The 24,961-nt window shown below is 37.0% G+C and overlaps 1 protein-coding gene across 1 annotated transcript in view; it reads right to left on the bottom strand.

Moving 5' to 3' along the window:
- CDS1 (CDP-diacylglycerol synthase 1) overlaps nucleotides 1–24,961 on the bottom strand; it is a 61,383-nt gene that overhangs the window by 5,903 nt on the left and 30,519 nt on the right. The window contains exons 5-12 of the mRNA XM_014854129.3: nucleotides 23,109–23,248; nucleotides 13,519–13,577; nucleotides 11,076–11,158; nucleotides 9,691–9,778; nucleotides 7,102–7,170; nucleotides 5,069–5,221; nucleotides 3,418–3,537; nucleotides 1,023–1,126 (exon numbers count right to left, since the gene is read on the bottom strand). Coding sequence (XP_014709615.1) covers nucleotides 1,023–1,126; nucleotides 3,418–3,537; nucleotides 5,069–5,221; nucleotides 7,102–7,170; nucleotides 9,691–9,778; nucleotides 11,076–11,158; nucleotides 13,519–13,577; nucleotides 23,109–23,248 — 816 coding nt within the window. The remainder of the gene's footprint in view (nucleotides 1–1,022; nucleotides 1,127–3,417; nucleotides 3,538–5,068; nucleotides 5,222–7,101; nucleotides 7,171–9,690; nucleotides 9,779–11,075; nucleotides 11,159–13,518; nucleotides 13,578–23,108; nucleotides 23,249–24,961) is intronic.

Below are 24,961 nucleotides of genomic sequence, written 5' to 3' on the forward strand. Positions count from 1 at the left end.
ATGAAAGATGAGAGTGAACATCAATAAAATAGAACACAAATATACAATAAAGTTAACAAAGCCAGAATTTGATCCTTTGGAAAGATTAATGAAGTAGATAAACTCCTAATAAGACTTCTCAACAAAAATAAAAATTAATACAAAAATTCTCAGACTGCTATGAGTATATATTTAAAATGTGTATTAGGGATCTATAAATATGAGTTTCACTCCAAATAACTCTATGGAGGAAATACATGTTTTCTATGGCTCAGGTACCAGTAGAGACCATGGAAAATACAGTTAACAGGTGGTTGATGTGGTTAGCTCTCACACCCCAAACTGGCATTTTAGGACATATCCAAAACATTAAGGTTTAATAATAAGAATAAACTACTCTATATAAAATAGCCACAGCCCGATACCTACCCCACCCCACCTCTCCACCCGCCACACAACCGTAGTCCCCTAGCCTGCTTTAGTTTTCTCCCTGGCACTTACAACCACCTAACAAGCTGTATTTATTTGTTTATCGTCCCCTTCTGCCCTTTATCCCTCCAACTCCCTGATAAGAACGTCAGCTCTGAGGGAGGGACTTGCTTTGTTTTGTTCTCTGCTATATCCGTGCCCAGAACATTCCCCGACACATAACAGGCACTCAAGCAATAACTGGCAGACTGCATGAATTATTATGTCCTCCTTTTTAACTCTTAGCATTCACTAGCCCTGCAGTGCCCACACTTAAGAAATTAAACCTCCTGGTGTCCCAAATCCAGTATCAGCCACGTTGACTGGATTTTAACTCAGCCCTGTTGAAGACCATGACATATATTGTTTTTTTAAGTTGTTCAAATGTATGTAAAATAATTATAATTTAACCATACTGCTCAGGGCTACAGTATGACAACTCCAGGGGCCTCCGTTCCCTTTTGATACTATAGATTACCATTGACAGAAAAAGTAACTCCTTCAAACTAATACCTATGGAAATGAGAACTCAAAGAAATCATCGAATAAAACATTTCTTAAAAATCTAAAAGTACCTTATAAAACTTGTGATGTACACATGCACAAAAGTTGCCATCAAATACTGACAATCAAATCTGTCCATTATCCCACCGTGTCCAGGAATGGTGTTTGCAAAATCCTTCAGAAACAAAGAAAGATATTAGGAAATTTTCAAAAACTCATCTGCTATAAAACTATCTGTAAATGTCTCTTCAGCATCATGGACTCCAAGGAAAATCCTTTACTAGTGGATTTTCCCACTAAATACAAACTTATCTGAACATGTCCAACAGATTAGAACCACAATTATGCGGCCACGTTAGAATGATTACTGAATTGATCAGCAGCATTCAAATAACACTAGTTAAATATTAATGAAATCTAACACTAACATTTTTTAGTTAATAACACTTTTTCTAAATCAAAAGTGCTATTGGCCATTACTAATCTAATATTTTTAGAGCCTACTTTTCTGTTTAACCAGAGATGATTTGGGGGGCTATTTGAATGTGTTTTTGACAGATGTACAACTGGTTCTAATTCATGTTTATCCTAATAGTTATTACTCATAAATAAATATTTTACTATTATGATAAATATTTCCTCCTCTTCTTTTTTTAAGTGTTATTTTAAGTTAAAAATAAAATAAAACTGGTAGTTCATTTGGGACTCCTTAGTCCACTGAATGGTCTACTTGAGGGAATGGTTAGCAAGCCTCTGCAAATCGACTCTGTACAGATATATCCACATGTCTGAGCGCTCAGGAAATGGAAAAGACTAACTGCTCGTCTAGTTTACTCAGGCAACCTAAAAACATCTAAAATGAAACAGCAATTACACCTTCATTTCAGATATGCAAAAATATCTCTCCATTCAGCAAGAAACCTTGGATTCGAGACCATTAAAGAAAATACCATTCTAAATATACATTTCTCTCTTTAAAACAAGTATTGAAACAGCGTTTCGTTAATTTTTGCCAACGCATTTCCTTCCTTCTCTTCCTGCTAACCAGAGCACAGGAGAGCCAGGGTTACTCAATTCTGCTCTGCTATTTGCAGCCTGGACAGGACACTTGTCACTCACGGCTGTTCTGGTGGTTCTTCGTGGATGTGTATCATCCCCGTTAGGTGGTGAGCATCTTGACAACTGGGATGACATCCTATACACTTTTGTATATTGCATTCCACCTCACATAGTCTCTTCCCCATTGCAAGCGCTCAGAGTTAATTAATTAATTAATTGGCTGCTGGGGTACTATGTGATCTGGCCCCAGCAACCTCTGCAGTCTGACCTACTCCACCACAGCCACACTGTTCTTGCTCCCCTTGGAACAAGTTAAGCGCCTCCACTCCTTTGCACTTAGATTTCTCTGCAGGACTACTTCTCCTCCTTTTCTCAGACCCTGTTCAAATGCCACCTCCTCATAGAGGCCTGCCCTGACCACCCCACCTTCAGTAGCCACTCTCTAACTCCTAATGGCACAACATTCAATCTTAACTTAGTGGAGCCATCTGAGGAGAGCTGAGGTAATAGGGCAAAGATATGTTGCTTTATAAGAATCTAATTAAATAAAACATAGTGATAATTTTAAGTATCTGGAATGGAGATCAACAAATTATGTCCCACAGACCAAATCCAGCCCGCTGCCTGTTTTTTTAAATAAAGTTTTATTAAAACCCAGTCATGCCCATTCATTGACATACAGTCATGCCATCGCTTAACGACAGGGATACATTCTTAGAAATATGACATCAGGCGACTTCATCATCATGCAAACATCATAGAATCTACTTATGCAAACCTAGACAGTTTAGCCTACTACAAACCTAGGCTATATGGTACTAATCTTATGGGACCACCGTCGTATAATGGGTCCTTCACTGACCAAAACATCATAAAGCAGTGCATGACCGTACTGTCCGCAGGGTTTCCAGATTACAATGGCAGAGTTCAGAGTTGAGTAGTTGCGATATGATTAATAACCATATAATTTGGCCCTTTACAGAAAAAGTTTGCTGACCCCTGACCTAATAGAAGGGATGGTTACATATTCAAAGGCTCTCTTGCACGTCCCCTCATGTGAGACTATAGCAAGACACTAAACTTCAGACAATTCATGGCTGGATTCTTGGATGAGCACTTAAAGGACCAAGATGCTGTGTTTGTCCCAACATTAGGTAACACATGCCATTTCTATAAAAGAGGCTGATGTGACACTTCAAAATGTATTAACGTGGCATGACCAAAACCTAACAAGAAAGAATACCCTCAAATCAGCTAGGAAGCATTTCTGTGAGACTGAAACAAACAGGATATAAAAAGGTTTGCCTGGGGGCTTAATGTGCAAAACCAGTAGAGAACCAAATTCCAACCACATTACATTCTCTAATTATATTCTCCAACAATGCAACAAAGAATCTAAACACACACCTTGATTTTGAAAGCTCTTTTGAATCCACTGGCAAAGAAGCCTCCAAATGGGCCAATCAAAGATGCAAACGTTGAAAGAGCAATGCTGTGTATCTGGAAAGGATACAGGCTCACTGTTTCCTAAAAAGGAAAAAAAAGGGGGTGAGGGTTGGATTGGGGCTAACTGCATTAAAATTGTATTCAAGCATGCCATCTAAACTAAGAATCATGATACAAATAGTAAGTCAAAGCATATACCACATTTTTGGTTAATTTCACAAACTGTCAGGATCACGGGAAAAGTATATTGTAAACTCTCATTACCGTCCTCTACTTACCCAGCACTCTCCAATCCCTCTATAAACATATTGACAGCATCTGGCACACTAAAATCTTGGAGCTGAGAGGCTACTTTGTAGTTCATCTAGAAACTTCTACAACACAAGTTGTCGGCTTACCAAGAATCAGTTGAGTTAATTTCTCAATTTGTTTTTTACCTGTAGCCCTTTGTTTTTGTAATTATATAATGTATTTTAATTCTCTATTTTATTTCACTTTAATTTTATATGACAAAATGAGAGGAAAGTGGTCTTTCTCTTGAAACTAAATTAAATGCTGTGGAAACACATGAAAATAAGTTGCTTAAAAAAGACTACCAAAATGAGCATCAACAAGATGATTATAAAAGATTCAGAGAGGAGATCATAAAGACTGGAGAGAATTCTGCAAATTATTTTGTAAATTCTTAGTTCTTGCTCCACCTTAAATAAACAAACTACAAATTGTAGACGCGCGTAACGGGTGTGGTTTAAGAAAGATCATCGAGACCACCAATCTTTGGACCTGTTCTCAAGGAAATGGCCTTGCCTCTTATCAAAGACTGGCAGTATCAGAAAGTTTTATAGCAGAAAACAGATGGCTTGGACGTTGAAAAAACCTCTTGGAATCCATGTATTGAGCACTCAAGAAGAGAAATAATTTGTTGGCTAACGTGTTTCTCAAAAATTATGGACTTTCGTTGAAAATAAAATGTTTCAGATAAACATGTGCATGTCTGCGCACACACACATAATTATTTGATTCCCCACTTTAACCACCCACCCAGCAGTCCTGATGGCAAAGATCAGCAAGTTTCTACTGGAGAGCATGCCAACATCCTCCAGTGGGAGCCCTCAGTGTTGCCTTTAAAAGGCGGAAGTGAGGTTGGAAGGAAAACTGATTTTCAGAAGCAGCAGCTTTCTGTACTAGTAAAGGTCCCCTAAACATCAAGGAATCTTTGAGCTGGTGAATTTTAATTAAGCTTTAAATTGAGTCAATTCATACCAGTCACATGTGAAACTCACTGTAACCGATTTGATTTGTAGAAAACTAAGGAATATTGAAAAATGTTTTCAAAACAAATACAAGATAAATTACCATCAGAATTCAAACCATTAGGTAAGTAAATTCCTAAAAGACAACTGGTTTGTGATAGTAATATTCATTTTACGTTCAAGAAAGAGAAATCACAAGGGGACAGAATATATTATTGATGCCTAGCAGACAGTGAAACCACTTCTGTATCATAGAGTTAAAAATTCAGCAGAAATCAATTTCTCGTAAAAATCCTAATCCTACTTTTAAATGAAGCTCAATCTTTGGGATAGACGGTCCCTAACCATGTTTATCTTACCCGTCTCAACACTGCCTTTAGAAAGGGAGGAAGTGAATAACTCTGAAGCCGGAAAAGTTCCGAGGGTTCACATTCTGTAACAAAGGAGTTGACATCGCTTCGGTATTCCACTGGGCAGACAAAGTACTGGTACTTGGATAACACGTAGGCAGCCTGAAGAACAAAGCAAGAGTTATGAAACACTGAATGAAAAAAGTACATATTTAAGTTATGTATCAGAAAGGTCAGAGACAGAATGCCAAAATGTGTTTGCAATCACATTCTGCTCTGTATTTTCAAAGTTAGATGGTCATAACTGATCCAAATAAAAGACTTTGCAAAGCCATTAGAAAACGACAAAGTTTTCGAAATCAATGAGATTATAATTTCTGTATGACCATAATAAAAAGAGAGAAGGGAAAAGAAAGAAGATGCTGATTTGAACATTTAGACAAGCACTACAGTAAGGTTTTACTTTTCCAAAGTACACATAATTATTGTTAGCAGAAGCTAACAATTATAAAGTATGAGAGAATACGGGACTGAAGTTTATCGTATAAAGGTTACATTAATTTCATCAATTAATAAATAACCAGTAATTCAAAATTACTAAGAAAATAGTATAGTGAAAACACCACTGTTCTTAACCAAACCAAGAAACTTTGACTAAATTATTTTCTCTGGCTACTTCACTGCAATTTTTAAAACTTGCTGTCCTCAGACATGGAGGAAGATACATAAAACCAAATATCTTATTATAAATTTAAATTGCTAGACAACAGTTTATTCTTTCTTTTCTTGTGCAGACATTCACCCTATTATATTGCTCAAGAATAGTTAAAATAAGTGCAAACACGACACTAGGAATGGATATAAATTGATTTTGCTTCCAAACAACCAGTTTCCTCAAAATCATTTATTAAAAATATATATATAATTTCCCTCCTCATTATTTGTCATGCATTACGTTCTTATAGGGTAGCTCTTTATTTTCTTCCAATGACATGGCTATTCTTGAAGTAGTTCTAAATTAGCCTTTAATAATACCAAATTCTTGTGGTATTATTTAACTTGGTGTTCTAATTATCCCCGCTTTGTATGTACATATAAACACTGGACAGGACTGATAAATTATTCTATTTATCAATTATTATCTACCACAAAAACATTGAAATAATTTTATTAAATTCTATTACCATTTTCATTGAGAATGAACCAAACTTATAAATTAAACAGGAAATTATGGTGGTTTTCCCAACTAGAAACCTGGTACCTTTCCATTTATTTGTATTTTTGCTCCCTCTCAAAGTTCCATGTTGTTACTAGTCACTCTACATTCGACTATAGGATATATTCTAGAACTGTCGGGAACTAGACTCTTAAAAGAATTAACTTCCTAACAGTAAATTTTTTTTTTGTATATTTATCTTATATCCAGCCACTTTACTGTACCTTTATTCATTCTCATGAGACATCTTTTAATAAAAACCTAAGTTCTGTAACTGTAAATTAATTTTTAAAACATTGACAATATCCACTATTCATGGCTAAAGGTGAACATCAATTATTTTTAACACTTTTCCTGTAAGTTGGGCTCACAGCAGAAGTACCCACTAAGCCAAGGAGCTGGCACGTATTAACGAGGCAGAGCTCTTCATCATCATTTGCACTCTCTGCCTTCACTCAAAGCGACCACCTGTCCCAGCACCTGTGTCCCCCCACAAGGCAGGATCGCTGCTGGAAACTAACAAAACACAACAGCACAGCAGCGGGTCTCAGTCCTAGCTGTCCAGTAGAATGGGGGGTGGGGGTGGGGAGCGGCTAATTGACCTGTGATAGGGCTGGGACATAGATTTTGTATAAATTCCCCCAGAGGATTCTGATATGAGGCCAGGATGAGAGCTACTGGGGTAGAGACTAGATTCTGTTTAGTGGCTTTCAAAAAAATACACTATTAGCTTTTTGTGGTTTAACTTTTTAGGTTTAGAATAGACTAATAAACTTGCTACCATTTTCCAAAACATAAATAAAATTAAAATCCTAGTAAAACTCACAATGAATCCAAACACGACTGTGGAAAAGAAACCGCCAATGAATCCTTCCCAAGTCTTTTTAGGAGACAACTAAAAAAGGTCAAATAAAATTTGAAAAAGTTACTGCACTCACAAAACACATAAATACATATGCAAACTCTGTACAAAGAATTCCCACAATACCTTATACATCTCCCCTTACTTTTTCTTATTGGAATAGCTTTGCAACGCTTTTTCCTTAATTCCATGATCCTGATTTATTTGTGCAAATATCTGTAGTAGTGTCTAACAGATATTAGGCCCACAAACATTTGACATGCTGTGAATGTTTATTTCTATAAATAGCCTCAATGTATTTGCTTTTTCTCTCAAAGGGCTATAAACTAGATACTGAAATAATTGTCCCATGGCTTTTATTCTTATATAAACCCCCATAATAGTGTAGTTCTTGAAATAAGAATGAGATATATTCATTCCAAGTACACATGGTCTGTGTCTACCTACAATTGACTAAACATAGAATGATTATGTATAACAAAGCATGAACATTGCAGCACGCCAGATTTTCATACATTCCCAAAATGCCATGCACACCACACACTTCTTTCTGAAATGGTAAAATACTCCACAGCCCCAGATACAGTCTTCGCACTACAAGTATTCACATATCATTCTCCCTTTGGTCACAATCTATGTCTGTCTCCATGAAGAAAGGAACATGCTGTGCTTCTAAGAATAGATACTGTTTGTTTCAAATTTGGGCTATTGTTTCTCAGTCAATGGGGCATTCAAGGAAAGAAATCTGGAGGGAAGTCGAGAACTTGGTGATGCAGGGGCAAGAGGAAAAGATGTAAGAGTGGACAGTGCTAACTGCCTGAGGTGCCCTATAAGATAAGGACTGATGTGTGGGCATTCGGTCATCAGGAAATCACTGACGGCCTCTGTGATGATCCATTTAGTGGAGCAGGGGCAGAAGCCAAATAAATACCAGAAGGAAGTTTCTGCAGATAGAAACGGATGATAGGCTAAGCTACATAAGCTCTTTCTACCTTTCATGCTGATGTTCATAAAGCCCAAAGCCAACAGTGTTGGCAGAAATGGTTTCCTGACAAATCTGATAACAATTCTGCCATAGAGAAGGGATTGATATATACCTTCTCTCAGGATAGTTCAGTATGATTGTCATGAAGTAGGAGTTGACTCAAATTCGAAAGTGCCTGCTGATTCTTTTAAACGTAGCTTATCAGATTAAATTGATCCATGTCATATTGATTTAGGGGTTAACTTGCTTAGTTACATCTGGGTGTATTATACAACTCATCCAGCCTGGTAGATCCACTAGAAACCTGTGCTGGACGTCAGACGGGGAGTCTTCCACAGCCATCACAGCCTCTCTGAAGGCTTCCGAAGCCAAGACCTCTTGAATATGAAATCACTTCCTCTTATGCTAAAGCAGCTTTAGAAACTTTTACAAAATATATAGCTTGCTTGCCAGTATCGCTACAGCTCAGTCTGATGCTGTGTGCCGGACTCCTTTGCGGGGAAGAACTTACGCAAGGTTTTCTCAGGAACAGGCAGTCCATGCATTCCTCTGGGAGCGCTAAGCTACCCTTATATCACTCTGAACAAAGAAGAGGTTTTCTGTCTGAACATCTATCTCAGTCCCCCCAAAACTGCCCTCATATAATAACATCAAAATAGCCAATTAATATATTTGTGGGAATAGTATTAAATATTTAGCCCAGTATGTGAACTGAGCGAATCCTATTTAAAGCCCCAAATGAAAAATTTTTTATTTTTAATTTTTTAAATTGAGGTAACATTGGTTTATAACATGATATACATTTCAGGTGTACATCATTTGATTTCTGTATAGACTGTAAAAGCTTTTCTTAAAGAAATCAGTTCTAGAAAAAGGTCAGTTTTTCATGAGGAATTGGTTTGTTTCTTTCTTCCCCGAAATGAGAACTGTATAACTTAGTTCATTTCCTCTCTTTGCCTCCAGCAACTGTAAACAGAACCAAATCTAAGGCAAAACAACATGATCTGTTCAGGTGCACTTTCCTTTCCCTCATCTTAACCTTTCCTTATTACTTGCATTATCAATATTTTACTGTAGGGCCTCAAATTATTTTTTGAAATGAGCTTGGGTGTTAATAGTTTTACAAATGGACGAGTATATGAAGATGGTGTAATGCACACTTTCAAAAAATTTGGTAAAGGAAGGGATGGATGAGACAGCTTGAGGGGAGAGCAGAGTCAAGGCAAGGCTTGTTGACAGGGTCGTTGGGGAGAGGAATGAAGAAGAACTGCACAAGAGTAAAGGGAAAGAAAGCAGCAGGAAGATGAAGTGAGCCTCCACAAGAGACAGCATAAGTGATGGAGTCAAGTCCTTGTTGAGGAGCAACAGAGTATCCAGGAAGAACCCAGAGGGAATCACTGGGAAACACGGCTCACCGCCCCCGCACTGTGGCCAGCAGGCCCAGCCAAGGAAGATCAAAGCACCTCGGAAAGCGAAAATGTGCAACAGCACCAAATTGTTGGACATTTTCTCCAGTGGCTAATCTTTAAGGTTATGGTAGTGGCTTGCTTGTGATATTTTTCCTTTACCTTAATTAATGGAGTTCTCCCAAAAAAAAATCCAAAAAGGTAAGCAGTTATGTCATTGCAGATAACACTTGATATTGGAACAAGGAACCTTTAAAGAAAAAAAGGTCAGCAGAAAAAAGTCCATATAATTAAGCGACAAATATTTACACAGGTTATGACTCATAATGAACCACTGCAATAACCATTTGGACTACAGTGCACCTAGTCCAGAACACAACACTTGCCAAAACATTAGTAGAAACAATCCATATCAACCAAATTTGATCATTTAGCAATTAAGCAGAGCAAAAATCTCTAAATAAGCTAACATACTAGGAGAATATTGCCATGGAAAATATTAAAAAATCAACTTAACTTTAATATTAAATAATCATTTTCTATAGCTATGGACATTCAAATTTCTGTTTTATGAGAACAAGTCATAACAATATAAAGAATTTTTTTAAATCAGCCTTTAAAAATGAAAATGAGTCATTTGTTTAGACAGAATAACCTGATAAATTTATACCAAGCTCTTAATACAAATTCTCTTTCAGGAAAACATCAATTTTAATTCTATCTTAGCCTATAGTTGCATTAAACCCTGCTAATTATACAGAACCTACTAATTTCAGTAACTGCCCCCCATCAATTAAAAGTCTGTATATGGAAAACAATCTTAAAATGATTCTAATTGTTTACACACACACCCCTTAGTAAAAAACATGAAGCTGTTAAGGGAATAAATTTATCATGGCAAAACCCATCAACTATAAAAGATTTTAATTAATGGGTTTAAAAAGAATATGAGGAAAATATGATCAGATTTCTTAAAATCTTAACTTTTTCTCCACTCTAATTTTTAACTAATAATAATTTTTATAATTTTAAACTAATAAAAATGCTTCCTGAATCTGCGAGCCCCTGCTATACAGCAAGGAACTCCATACGTCTGACATCTGGACACCTGCTCCCATATAAAGGCAGAGTAGAACCTAGCCAACTTTCTCCCTGAGAAAATGCATCACCAGCACACTGTCCGCTGAAAAGCAAACTTTCATGTTCTTTTTGCATTCCACGTAAATAATATATTCTTTTCAAAGTCTATGCTTTGTAAAAAGTCACATTAAGGTGTACTAACACCTGAAAACGTAATTAATTGTTTGGAGTTTTTATGAGGACTTCCTGCATTTTATTTGGTACCTGAATAAGGAAGGTTTCCAGGTGTTAACAAAGCATTTGTCTTCAGTTATCAAATAGTAAGCAAAACTCGGGAAGATATTTTAATGGAATAGAGCAACAACAGATAGTACATTTTAGTAGAAATCTATAAGATTCTGTCCAGTGTGAAAGAGCTTTAAAAGTGCTACGACATAATATAAAGCAGCATAATACCATCCCCTTACCATATCATGCCTTCAAACAGATTTTGGATGACAAGATGTGACTGAGTAACCGTTATCAGTAAAGTGACATGAGTCCATGCGAACTGTTAATAGCCCAACAATACAACAATTAGTGAACACAAGATCAGTGCAGCCCAGGAAGCAAGAGCAATTTCGAAACAAATTTCTAGCATGACTTTTGGTCAAATTTTGTAAGATAAGGTCAAAATAAATGCTGTTAGTAAATTATACTTATTTTGGTGCCTACTGGAACCTTAAAATATGGAGGAACCATGAAACTGGAACCTTAAAACTGGAACCATGAAAACATTTGACCAAAGTAATCTTAATTTATACATAAATGGTATGCTAATAATACCGAGAGACACTACTAAATTAAAAAAAACTCAAATAAAAAACAAGCCATAGTCTTGAATCATGAGATTCAAATGATAATGAGAAATTTATGGTGTTATGTCATTGAGAGAGGAACATTTTACTCTGGTTGCATTCTGCAGTTATTAAAAATGCTAAACACTTCACAAGGTTGTAAACTATCATAACCTTAATTTAAAAAAAAAATGCTACACACTATTTTTCTTTCAGAGTTCATTATGGTAACTTTTTCCCATAAAGAGTTAATTCTAACTTCAAATGATCCAAACCAGCAAGGATCAATTGCCCTTAAACTCCAATTTTGACACTTCAAAGTTGACCTTCACAGCTCTGTTCAATGACAGAACTCAATTTCTAATTTTCAAAGGTCTCTGTGTTTCATCAATTCCATCCAGCCTGAGAGATGGCTACATTAGCGACTTTTAGCATCATCAGTAGAATAGGTAGAATGTGGGGAAAAAAAAAAAAATCTAATGTTTCTATGTACTAGTCTCATAATTTTGATTGGAATTTATAAAATGACTTTTCAAAATTCTTAGGATTTTGATATATTCTAATAAACCTGCTTCCCTTTTCAGCAAACAATATAGTATCTTGGTTGTCTTGTTTTATTTTTATCTACTTAAAAGATCCAATTCTCTTTTACCCTGGTTGCTTCAGAATGCATAAATAATTTTTTTCCAATAGGCATCATTTATATTTCCATAGGAGATTCTATTATTTCTTTTTTTTACAGCTTTACTGACATATAATTGACATACAATAAACTGCTTATATTTAGAGTGTATAATTTCAAGGGTTTTGGCATATGTGTACACCCATAAAGCCATGACCATAATCAAGATAGTGAACATATCCATCATTCCTAAAACTTCTTTGTGACTCTTTGCAAACCACCTCCACCCTCAATCCTCAAGCAATCACTAAACTGCTTTCTGCCAATTAGTTAGTATTTTCTATAATTTTATGTAAAATTACTTTGTATTTTCTATAATTTTATACAAATGGGATCACACAAGAACTCTTTTGCTGTCTTCTTTCATTCAGCATAATTCTTTTGAGATTCAACCTTGTTGCTGCATATATCAATGATTTCTTCTTTTTTATTGTTGAGTAGGATTTCATTGTATATATGTACACCACAGTTTCTTTTTTTTTATTTTTTAAAAAATTATTTTATTGGGGCCACATTGGTTTATAACACTGTAAATTTCAGCGTATATCATTATGTTTTGGCTTCTTTATAGATTGCATAAGAGATTCTCTTATTTCTAACTTGGTTTGATGGTTTCTAGATTTTCACTGAGAATTTTACTCTTTCCTCTCAAGATCCCCAGAAATTAAAAATGTAAGAAACACTACAATTTTCCACTAACAATGCTCAGCAGGATGTCCTAAAGGAGAAAAGCAAGGCATAAAGAATAGGAAATACACCCCAAATCGAAAATAAGCCTCACTAATACATGAATTCACAGGTCAAAATACTACATTTTGCATTTTAGTGTCTTATAATTAGCTACCTTTTAAAGAAATAAGTTCAATATACAGTGATAAATTTCATAAAACACTGAACACTGTTTATGATATACTTAATAAAATACCTTAGGCCAAAAAGAATTACACAGTTAGGTGACTAACCATAGGTACCGAGAAAATATATGCTCTGTTCCTTTCATGCTCAGGCTAAGAGCAAGTAAACATAGTTACTTTCCTTAGAAAAATATGGTTGATGTTTCTCAGACTTACTAAACGTTCAGGAGACTATAGAAATGCTTCAAATTTCTACAAATTTAGAGAATCCAAATACTTGATTTTAATTTTATAGCCTCTGAAAATATTGAAAGAAAATTTTTTAGGAAACTTTGAAAACAGTTAAAATTTTAAAATCCTCAATAATTTTTTAGCTTCAACCTTTCGTATTTAATAGCCATCCAAAACTGAAATATCCCTCACGTTCAGGCAAGACATCAACTAGCAGATTAGATTACATTTTTCCACCGCAGAAAAAAAAATAAAGGTAAGGGTTTTTCTTTTAGATAGTGACTACAGAAGAATGGTTAATACACACCATGTAAAACTGCAGACGGTAATGCTTCTTCACCAGGCTCAGCACAAACATGCAGAAACCTGTTCAAGAACAAAAAACATGTGCCTGTTATGCAATTTGTTACAAAGTGTAAGACTCATTGAGCTCAAATCAGCCAGTGTTCTGCACCCCATCTAGCTACACTTCAGCCACTTACTCATAAGCCATCTCCTCCCCTCTTATACTAAGCATTTTAAGTAAGTTTCTTGAGGGAAACCATCTTGTATTCTCCAAAATGCCTAATATATTCCATGGCATAAATTCAATAAACATCCCCTGCATTAAGTGAATTAGTCCCTTGCTAATATGTGAACATGGAAAAACAGATCTTGAATTTCAGTTAAACAAACTTTATTTGCTATATCAATCCATCAAGTGTGTGCACGGAATGTTTCAATCTCTACATAATACAAAAATTAGTAATAATTATGATGGCAGCTAACATCTATGGAACCTTGTTACTAGGTTCCAGCCTCTTGTCTGAGCATTTTACAAGTATTAACTCATTTAATCCTTCCAACACTCCCATGATGTAGGTTCCTATTACTATCTCCATTTTACGGATGAAGAAAAATGCACAAAGGACTTCATTAATTTACTGAGGACCACAGGGCTAGAAAGCAGGTAAATTCTCAGATCCTACTGACTCTCAAGAGTCATGTGGTTCCATAAACCATTATCAGCAAGAGTCAGGTGAACAGTGACTTCAAATTTCTCAGAACAATATTACAATAATTATAGTGAAACATAATACTCAATAATTTCAAGATTTATAAACAGTGTTTATGTTTATATCCTACAAATTTATTACAATGAAATTTTACTAAATAAAAATTCTTCCTAGTTAGATGAAATCTAATACTCATACACTAAAATAATGAGAGGCAATATGAAGCACTTTCTGCCCAATTTATCAGTAAACTTCTAGAGATAAATATCTTTTTACAGAGACAGGTATTGGAAATGCATAAACCAAGTTTAATTTCAGATAAACAGTCACCCGTGCATTCTGTTCTGCAACATCTTTAGAGGGTGAGTTCTCTGAGGCAGAAAATGAATTGTCAATTAATCCATCCCAGATGAAATAACACTAGCCTTTGTGTATCTAAGATAGACTTACCAAGGCAATTCCACCCACCAGAGTAAACCAGGTTGATACTCCTCTGACCAAAGAATCAAACAGCAGCTGCCTTTACCTATTTTTTCATAACTGATTTGAAATGTCGGTGTAAAAGACAATGACAAAGGAAGAGAATGCTTACTGGCTGCCAGATCCTACCTCACCCCGTTTGTCACCAACAGAGTAATCTGACTAGTTGAACTATAAGAAAATATGGAAACATTTTCTGAGTGGAAGCACAGCTGAAAGCCATATGTCACTTTCTTGAGAGAGAGAAAGCAAGGGACGGGGGGATTAAAATATGGAATTCATGGCACTGAAATCACCAGTAGTATAAAAAACCTCTTTAAAAATTACTACTTTTAAGTTTTTCTTCTATAGCAGGTAGACTTATTTTGTGGCTCAAGTAATAATGTAATGTCTATGCTGTTTTATGCCATTGGTCCACGGTTAAAGGTGAATGTACGCTGGAGCTGGATCAGAGGCTAATAAGGTAGGAGCACAGCAGAGACAAGACAGACACCTCTGGAACTCACCCTTTTGTCCAAAGGGACCCCTCTGACTCTCCCAGCACAGCCCTGGAAACTTCTCAACATCATTGACTGTGCATTATCTCCTCACAAATACTACTCCAACATGTATGGTTTTCTCTTTCATGAAATTATATAATACCATTCACCCTTAAGCATTTCTTCAAACAAAATTACCAGGAGAATCATTTGATATTTTCCTAATAGTGATTTTATCCGGGAGAGTCTTGGTGACTCACTTTAACCTGATCTAATTTCACCATTAAATCAACCAGCAACATGCGGCTCTTTAGGGTGCTCTAATCAGGATACAATTATCTGACTCCTACGTACGTTAGGATAAAACAGTTCTCTGAATTTGGGGGGGCAGTGTGGCTGGTTAGAGTGTTTTCCTAGCATATCTAAAGTTAAATATCATTTTTAAAGAAAAACAATCTGAAAAAGAAACATGTGAATTTACTTTTCATTCACAACCATATAGCTGTGTGTATATTTTATGTTTAAATGTATAAAAATACATATATACTATATTTCAATAAATCTATGGGAAAGATAACTTTGTACATTTGGATCTATAGTTTTGCTTTTTCCTTAATTAACAGAAAATGCGTATGATTATATTTGCAATTAAAATTACAGGATTTGTTACAGTATTATAAATAAAAGTACTCACTGATAAAGCTTCCTAACATACAGTTCTTGACATATAATTATGTTTAGTTACACTTATTGATCACCGTTTATGTACACAGCACTGTGCCTGGTGCTGTCCATACAAAGATGCGCAGACCCTGTTGCCCAGCATTAAGGAGTTCCCAGGTGGTCAGGGAGACCTGGTCATCCAACAGACTAAATTTAGAGAGGCGTGTCCAAAAAAAACAAAGAATGACATTTCTAAAGGAGTCAGGAGAAGCAAAGCGGGGAAAAGATACTGAAAAATCCAAAAGATGACAGAGGGAATTTCAGAAAAATGGACAACCAGAAAATATTCATTGAATGCTTAAGATGTGCCAGATACAAGATACGAAAAATGAGTAAGATAGGCATTCCTATTCAAGGAGCTCATAAGCTAGTTGAAGAGGCAGGAAATATAAAAAAATAATAAAGATTTTTAAAATGTGCTATTGGTGATTAACCAATTTAGTAAACATGTGTAGTCCTTAATTCAAAAAACAGATATTAAGAGAGACCCAAGATTAAATACTGGAGCTTACTGACTTCTCTCTCACTCTTTCACGTGCCTATAGTTTTCATTACTGACCTAAGTAATCTAAACTCCAAACGCTGCAAACATCACGTTAAATAAATTCAGAAGCATACTGCCTTGTGTGAGCCGATATTCAGACACTAGATTACAACTAAGTTGCTCAAAAAAAGTTTTAAGCGAATATGCATTGTAGAAATTGTCACGCAAACTGACCATTATATTAGCTAAGATAAAGAGAAATTTTCTATTAACCTTCATGGTGAGTTTAAGCTGTAGAACGACACTGGCATGTGGACAGATTCTAACAGTCTGTAATTCAAAAACTGTAAGTGGTTTTGGAGATACAGTCCTTTGTGAACAGTTATTTGTGACATCTTTCTAAAGACTTCATCAACATCCTTTGAGATAAAAGATATTCAGGATGGCTGGGGAAAAATTCTTAACTATGCATTAGTTTTAGCTATAACAATTTTATATGTCCATTGATTTTCTTGAATTCCAAGTATTATATTCAAGCCATACCTTCTCCTTAGGGTTTTTAAAAAGAAATCAAAATAGTTAGCCATGCATAAAATACAAGCAAAAAAACCCCCCAAACTAAACATAACATACATATCACTGGTTGGCTAAAGAGACGGTCAATCACCTCAAGATTATTCACCCATCACTGCTAGACATGCAATCACATGGCTGCTCTGGTTTTAAAGAGCCCCAAATCCAAATCACCAACATCTTTTAAAAATATATCTAGACTCGAGGGGCTGGCCCCGTGGCCGAGTGGTTAAGTTCGCGCGCTCTGCTGCAGGCGGCCCAGTGTTTCGTCGGTTCGAATCCTGGGCACGGACATGGCACTGTTCATCAAACCACGCTGAGGCAGCATCCCACATGCCACAACTAGAAGGACCCACAACGAAGAATATACAACTATGTACCGAGGGGCTTTGGGGAGAAAAAGGAAAAAATAAAATCTTTAAAAAAAAAAAATATCTAGACTCGAGAGAAAATGTTTGTCCTACTATTTTCAGTCTCGCTGAATTTCTCTTTGCTCTCAGTCAAATTCATTTTACAACAAAATTATCTAAAGGTCAGAAAGACTTCCAGATCATAGTCACTGAGTCATTTTGTATGATATTAGACAAGCCATTTAATTTTGTGGGCCTTGGTGAGGGGGTCAGACCTGGAGATACCTACATTTTATTTTAATAAAATTCAATGTCAATGAAATAGCTTGGGCTGTCTCTGCTTTTTCAATCTGCTAAGACCTATGATTTCCAGAGCCATGTGACCACTGCAAAGCTGAAATTTTCACAGGACCCTTGGAATACTGTTTCACAAAAAGAATTCCAAAGATCTCCACAGCATAACTTGAGAGAAAGGGCCACACGTCTCAACAGAGCGCTCAATTTCCTCGCTCCTGTCTTAAATCTAACTCCATTTGCTAGACTAAGCTCATAAATGTTGCTAACCACAAGAATCACCAGTAAGGCCTCAAGACTCAGCAAACCAAACACTGATGCCAAGAAAATATCTCTAAGAAGCAGCGTGTGTGGATGTGCATGTTCTCAGCCTCTTGATCATTCATCCAACAAATAGGCAATGGGAACCTAAATGCCAGACCCTGTGCTAGGCATTCGGAATTACAAAAACAAGAGAGACACAAAGTGGGTGGTTACAGTCTAAAAGGATCATATTTAGGGCACACATAAAATGATAATAGATATAGAATACTAGGAGTGATTTATATTGGAAGTTTCATCATTTAACGCAGTAGCTCTCAGCTTACTACAAGGTTGCATTTTAAAAGTACATTTGTAGGACTGTAATAATGTAACTATACTGGTGTGATGTTTATACTGTAGTTTTGCAAAATATTGCCTTTGGGGGAAACTGGGCAAAATGTGTAAGGGATATCCCTATTATTTCTTACACCTGCATGTAAATATACAACTATCTCAGCAAAAAGTACATTCTAAGCCAATAATTAGGGATACAAAAGCAATTTTCTCATAGACTTCCATAAATAGCAGTTGGTTTCTATGATCAGCCCACAGTATTTTTATCTTTTTAATTTACAACTCTTTTAGTATTAAATACAAAGCTAAAGGGCTCAGGCCCTCATTCTATTTAGCATGCATTACAGCAGCAGTTTCCAATGTAGTCACCCTATTCACGTCTCACAATTCATCTTTCATTTAACTACAAATCTGGTTATATTATCTCTTAGCCTAAAACCCTCCAGTGGTTTCCCAGGGATAAAGCCCTTCCCATGATACACGGAGCTTCTCAAGACGTGGCTCCTGCCTACCCTTCCAACCTTCAGTGCCTGGCACCAGCCCAGAGCATGCAATCCTCTCTCATTTCCAAGCCTTGTGCAGCTGCTCCTCTGCCTGGAACGCCCTTTCCCACTATCCACCCGGCAAATGCCTGCTTGTTTTTTACTCTTCGTGATACCTGCCATCTCCTCGAAGGCCTTCTATGGCTTTCCCATCCCCTAACAGAGTAAGGCCCTCCCTCTCCTTCTTCACGCTCTTAGAGGGCCCTGCTCATGTTTCCGTGACGCACTAGGGGACTCATGTCCCACCAGCTTCAAGACCCTGGAAGGCACACTATTGGCCTTATTGCCCCTTGCACCCTCAACAACATTCACAGTATCTAGCATTAGGAAACCACTCAAATGTTTGTTGAAAGAATGACACTGATGACTTTCAATGAGCTTCTGTGATTCCAAGAGCCTAAAACAGCAAGTGGTGAGCTATTTCTATGACAGAAATCAGTTGGGAAAAAAAAGAAATATTGATTTTATTTTATAAAAGTACAGTGAGAAAGTTTAGTGTATGAAGCAAACAATTACTAAAAAGGGATAGTTGGGAGGTGATCATGTATAAAATATATAAAAAGAAACAAAATTAATTATATGGTCTTTACTCAATTGAGAAGTTATTCTCATATATAAGTTACAGCAAACCACAAAGGGAAAGTAAGCCAAGTAAATAGCAGTCACCCTATTTTCTGACATTCCACCCATCAGACATTACTGCATGCACATCAGTAGAGACAGAATCACAGATAGGAAAAAAAGAGATTTAGATGTGCTGATATAAAACCATCCATAGGCTACTTTAAGTGGAAAAAACAGGTACAGAGTGGTCCACTCTCATTTGTATTAAAAAAATGGGGAGGGGGCAGCCCAGTGGCATGGTGGTTAAGTTCACACACTCCACTTTGGGGGCCCAGGGTTTGAGGGTATGGATCCTGGGTGTGGACCTACGCACCGCTCATCAAGCCATGCTGTGGTGGTGACCCACATACAAAATAGAGGAAGATTAGCACAGATGTTAGCTCAGCGACAATCTTCCTCAAGCAAAAAGAGGAAGATTGGCAACAGATGTTAGCTCAGGGCCAATCTTCCTCACCAAAAAAAAAAGGGAGGGGGATATAAAAGTATAAGCTTGAATATTAAAAAACTTTCTGCAATAACAGTAGTGAGCCCCGGGAGATTGTAAGTAAGGCTCTGAGGTAGGAGGGAGATTTCACTGAGTACTCTTTTTCAGTCTGAATTTTTACTATGTGCATGGCATTATGTTTTCATTTTTTAAAAACTAATTTAAAAGAACACAGCAACCTAGTTAAGGACTCTTGAAACACTTGGCTTTTGTCACACTCCCTATTCAGAACACAGCCACGGTGCTCTGGGACCTCCAAGCCCCATGGAGAGGCCATCCACAGGTGCTCAAGTCCATAGCCGGCACTAACCATGGCCACAAGTGTGCGCCACGTGGGCCGTCCAGCCCACTCAAGTCTTGAGAAACAAGCACCACCTCCAAGTGGCTGCAGCCAGGGGAGCAGCCCTGTAAGAACTGCCCAGTGACGCCTCGGCAACCCACAGGACCAAGAGAAAACAATAAACTATTGTTTTAAGCCAAGGGAAAGACAACTACTTAAGGATTTCCCTATTACAATGACAGCTTGATCACGTGCATTTATTTCCATTCTATCTTGGTAAAAGAAATTAAGACAAAAAGCCACAGAGCAAAGAGAACTGAAGAAATGTCAAGGAAAACAGGAGAGAACTGGCTGCAAAATTTGGGAGCTGGAAAACAGACTGGATAACTTTTAGAGACCTGAGAAATCAGGGAAAACGGGGAGTATTCTCTAGAGAAAACTTAACAGAAAAGGCTTGGTGGAAGGCAGGGGTGAGGCCTGTGCTTCCAAACCAGAGTATTTAGTCAAAGTCTACTGCTGCTAACAAAAGCGAGCCCCAGACAAAGCAGCCAACTGTGAGCCTAGAATAAAGATAACTTTTGGAAATGTATGAGCATAAAACATTTACCTTCTAAGCATATTTCATAGGAAACTACTGGAAACCACGAGGGTGTTAAGCCAGAAGGTGAAAGACATGGGATGGAAGAAATGGGGAGGCTACATCATGTGGACACGCGGGCAGTAGGCCTACACGCAGCCAGTCAAAACAGGACAGGACCACAGAGGTCTCCAGGACAGAGCTCTCCAAGAAAAAATGGAAATGATACACTATTTGATTTGTGTGAACATTTGAAAGAATTATCAATAGACAAGTGACAGACCTGAAGGAAAAATTAAGGATTCCTACACAGAAATTGCAAAGGTTGAAAAGAGAAGGTGAAGCAGTTGTTAAATTCAGGAAAAACAAAATGTTGTAAAAGAATGAAAATGTAATTGTAGATACTAGTTGGCTCTATAGGATGTGATATTTTAGGTACCTGTTTAATAACATAAACAATTACAATAAAAAACCGAGTGGGAAGAAGAGAGAGAGGTTATAACAGGAAAACAATAGATAATGCCTAAAATAAATTAAGAAACAGGCATGTTACTTAGAAAAATGGAAAAATTCTGTAAGTGGGATGCAGGGTTGTTGTTTACATTATAAGTCTTTTAAAACTGATTTTTTAACTAGTGGACATATATTAATGACAACAAATGATTTGTATTTTAACCAATCATAATTTTTGCTATGTAATCATAAGAATAATCACATAAAATAAAGTAAAATGAATTGGTCAGGTTCAATAGCGGAAGCCACTAGAGACACTTCTCTTGCTAATGTTATTTTTAAAACTCAAGATGCCAGACAAGTCTTGCCAGTCTAAATATAAACTAGAAGATACTGTATTCTTTTCTCCTGTAATACTAAAGAATCCCAGAATTTACCTTACATTTAACAAAATAAATCAGACATGTTGGTTTGATAAGTGAGAGAAACTACTCAAAGTTTCTACCAAGAAAAAAATGTCACAAATGTCCTGTGATAAACACAGAATCAGAGTCAAGTGTTCCACTCCCCAAAATTCTACCCATTAGCAGCCATCATTAATCTCTCTAATCAGGATTCTTCTAAACCTATTAAAATTTAAAACGGAATAATCACCTTAAAACGAATAACTTCCTTTGCCCTCGGAAGAACAGAAATGCTTTTCAATACCTATTTCCAAGAATCTACTTTCTTTAGATATATCAGTAAACAATTTTTAAAAATGAAGTAATAGACTTAGAAAACCGGACTGAACAAAACCCCTGAATACAAAAAGGAAAACGCTTCAGAAAATGTAGGTCTCCGCTGCCCCCAAAACAATTCTCTGAAAACTGCTACTATCATTTCAGATTGTGTTTCACTTTCTGCCTTCCTAGAATCAGAAACAAAAGAGAGACCAGGATCTGAAGGGGCCTTTACTAAGGCAGGAGCACCATGAAGAAGAACATTACAGTCACCGAATAAGACAGAGACTTTCAACGGCCAGGACGGACTTCCCCATACACTCTGTATGTGTCTAGCTTAACGAGGAATGGAGTCACCTGTATTGTACGCAGTTTCCAAAGTTGCACTAAGAGGACAAAATTACTTCTTAAGAAACTCCTAAGAGCTAAAACAATAACTATTTATTACTAGCTAAAGTGAAAACCCACAAATTTCACTTCCTCCTTTAAAAGTGAAAATAACAACAACAAATATAGAAATAGTGCTGGGTACTGCTTGAAGTGCTTTACAAAGGAACTGAGGCACAGATAAATTAAATTTCCCAATGTTTATTCAGCTAGTAAGTGGTGGAGCCACGCTTCACATTGGCAATCTGACACTTAAAAAGTACATATCCAAGTCAATTTCCTAGAAATTTTTTTTATGATTGGTAAACTTTTATAGAGAAGAACTCTGTTAATTCTAACTTTATCCTAAGTATCTGATTCCTAATCCAAAATGATAAAAACATATGGCATAGCATACTATAAACAAATATGTATATAATATTTACATATATAAATATATAATGAATATATAATAAACCATGTCAGGAAAACTAAGTACCCTGATTAATTCTATATGAAAACTCTACTTCCTAGGGACAAATAAAGCAATAGATATGTGAAAATTTCCTTGTAAATTATACCTAGTTAATAATCAATCCATATATTTAAAAGTTTCTTTACTACAACTTGCAAAGAAAATTTTCAAGTATATGGAGTAACTACTAAGTGAGCAGTTTTGTTAGCCACCATTAGGGAGTGACTGCCATTTAAGACCACAACGAAAGAAAGAGCTTTATATGTGGGACAATTAAAAAGAGAAGCTGGATTAAAATGTAACAAATAAAGGATGTTATGAATTTAAATAGCACAAATATAAGTAAACATGTAAAATATATTAGCTACATATCAATACAGAATATTTTCCTAAACTTACCTGCCAGATAGAGGGCAAAGGATATAAATCTGTGGTAACGAATAAGGAACTGAAGTTGCTCTTCTCTTTGAACAAATGTAGCAAAATAATCTGCTACGGTCTCTCCATAGAAAAAGTAGTTTACACACAGTAGAAAGTACCTATAATTTAAAAACAATTTGCTTTTTATATTTGAAGCTTTCTTCCCTCCTCAAACTCAACAAAACTATTCTCTACATTTTGATGATGACACAAAGATTCAAACCAAGCTCAGAAGACCAGTTCAGGATATATTCTACCAAAATGCTTTTTTCCTGTTTCCAACTCAATTTTATTTTTTTATCAGTCAACAAAAATTTCCTGATAATAGTTCATGCCTTTATTTAGCTCAAAATCTAATGCCCATGGGGCCAGCCCTGTAGCATAGTGGTTAAATTCACATGCTCTGCTTCAGTGGCCTGGGGTTTGCAGGTTTGGATCCTGGGTGCGGACCTACACACTGCTCATTAAACCATGCTGTGGCGGCACCCTGTATACAAAATACAGGAAGACTGGCACAGATGTTAGCTCAAGGAGAATCCTCCTCAAGCAAAAAGATGACTGGCAATGGATGTTAACTCAGGGCCAAACCTCCTCACCAAAAAAAACAAAAAAAAACATATCTATTGCCAGAGACAGAAAATTAGGAAACTATGTAGAAAATACTACACATAGACAAAACACACACTCTCTCTTTCATAGAGACACACACACAGAGTACTAAGTTTATGATGAAAATTCCCTCCAAGCTACTTACAGCTCTAATTTTTGGGGTTTGTTTTGTTTGCTGAGGAAGATTAGCCCTCAGCTAACATCTGTGCTAATCTTCCTCCACTTCATATGTCAGTCACTGCCACAGCATGGCTGAGGAGTGGTGTAGGTCTGCACCCAGGATCTCAACAGAGGTTGCTGAAGCAGAGCACATGAACTTTAACCACTATGCCACAGGGCCAGCCCCTCTGATGCTTTTTAACAGTAGAGATCCTAAGCCAAATTCCCATCTGCCCTAAAGAGTATCAGCAGGGAAAGAAGGGGTAATTCAGCCTCACCCCTCCCTGCCCACTGCCCTGCACACTACTGGCATCTCTCTCCCTCTCCTCAATGCCTCGGATGCACTCAGCTGAGCAGTGATTTTTACGGGGTAGCAGGGGGGTCTGGGAGCTAGCTGCAGGTGAAAATCTCTAGGAGAAACTTTTAAAAACTCTATAAATCACCTGTCCCTCCTCCCAGTCCTGGTACATCCTTTTCCAGAGGGAGAGGCTGAGCCCACGAGATGGCTGATGGGAGCTTGTACGAGCCAGGTTTCAAGGCTGAGAAACACTGCCTTGGAGCTCCTCTGTGCCTTGTCCTTTGAAGGGCAGAGTCTGAGGTAGCCAGGAGGGCAGAAGAAGAGGACAGGGGTCGTTCCCCTTGGGTTCTCATGGATGGAATCAGACCCCACTGTTCTCAAAGTAAAGCACAAGTGTTCTCGTTTCCATCAGCCGTGTGTGCCACTTTTCTATTCTCCTGTCTTTGACTCCTCGGTAAGGCTATCAAGGCCTACTCTAACCCACCAACCCAACATTTGCCCACTATTCCCTAATACCTTCTGCTCAGGAGGGCCAAAGATGTCTCACCATCTGCGGCACATGCCTCCTCCGCCCCACATCTAGAACCTGATGGGTGCTGCTTCCCCAGCCCAGAGCACTCTTCTCCATCCAAAGCTTGTCTTTATTTCAAGTGACAGTCTGTGAAGCCTTCTGCAATCACTGGAGCCCGTCCAGACCTACCTTCTTTTTCCTACACTTGGAATCAATCCTGCATGGTTTAGCATTTAATTATTCTCCAACTACTTA

This window comes from Equus asinus, chromosome 3 (genome assembly GCF_041296235.1).
Source record: "Equus asinus isolate D_3611 breed Donkey chromosome 3, EquAss-T2T_v2, whole genome shotgun sequence".
Taxonomy (NCBI): domain Eukaryota; kingdom Metazoa; phylum Chordata; class Mammalia; order Perissodactyla; family Equidae; genus Equus; species Equus asinus.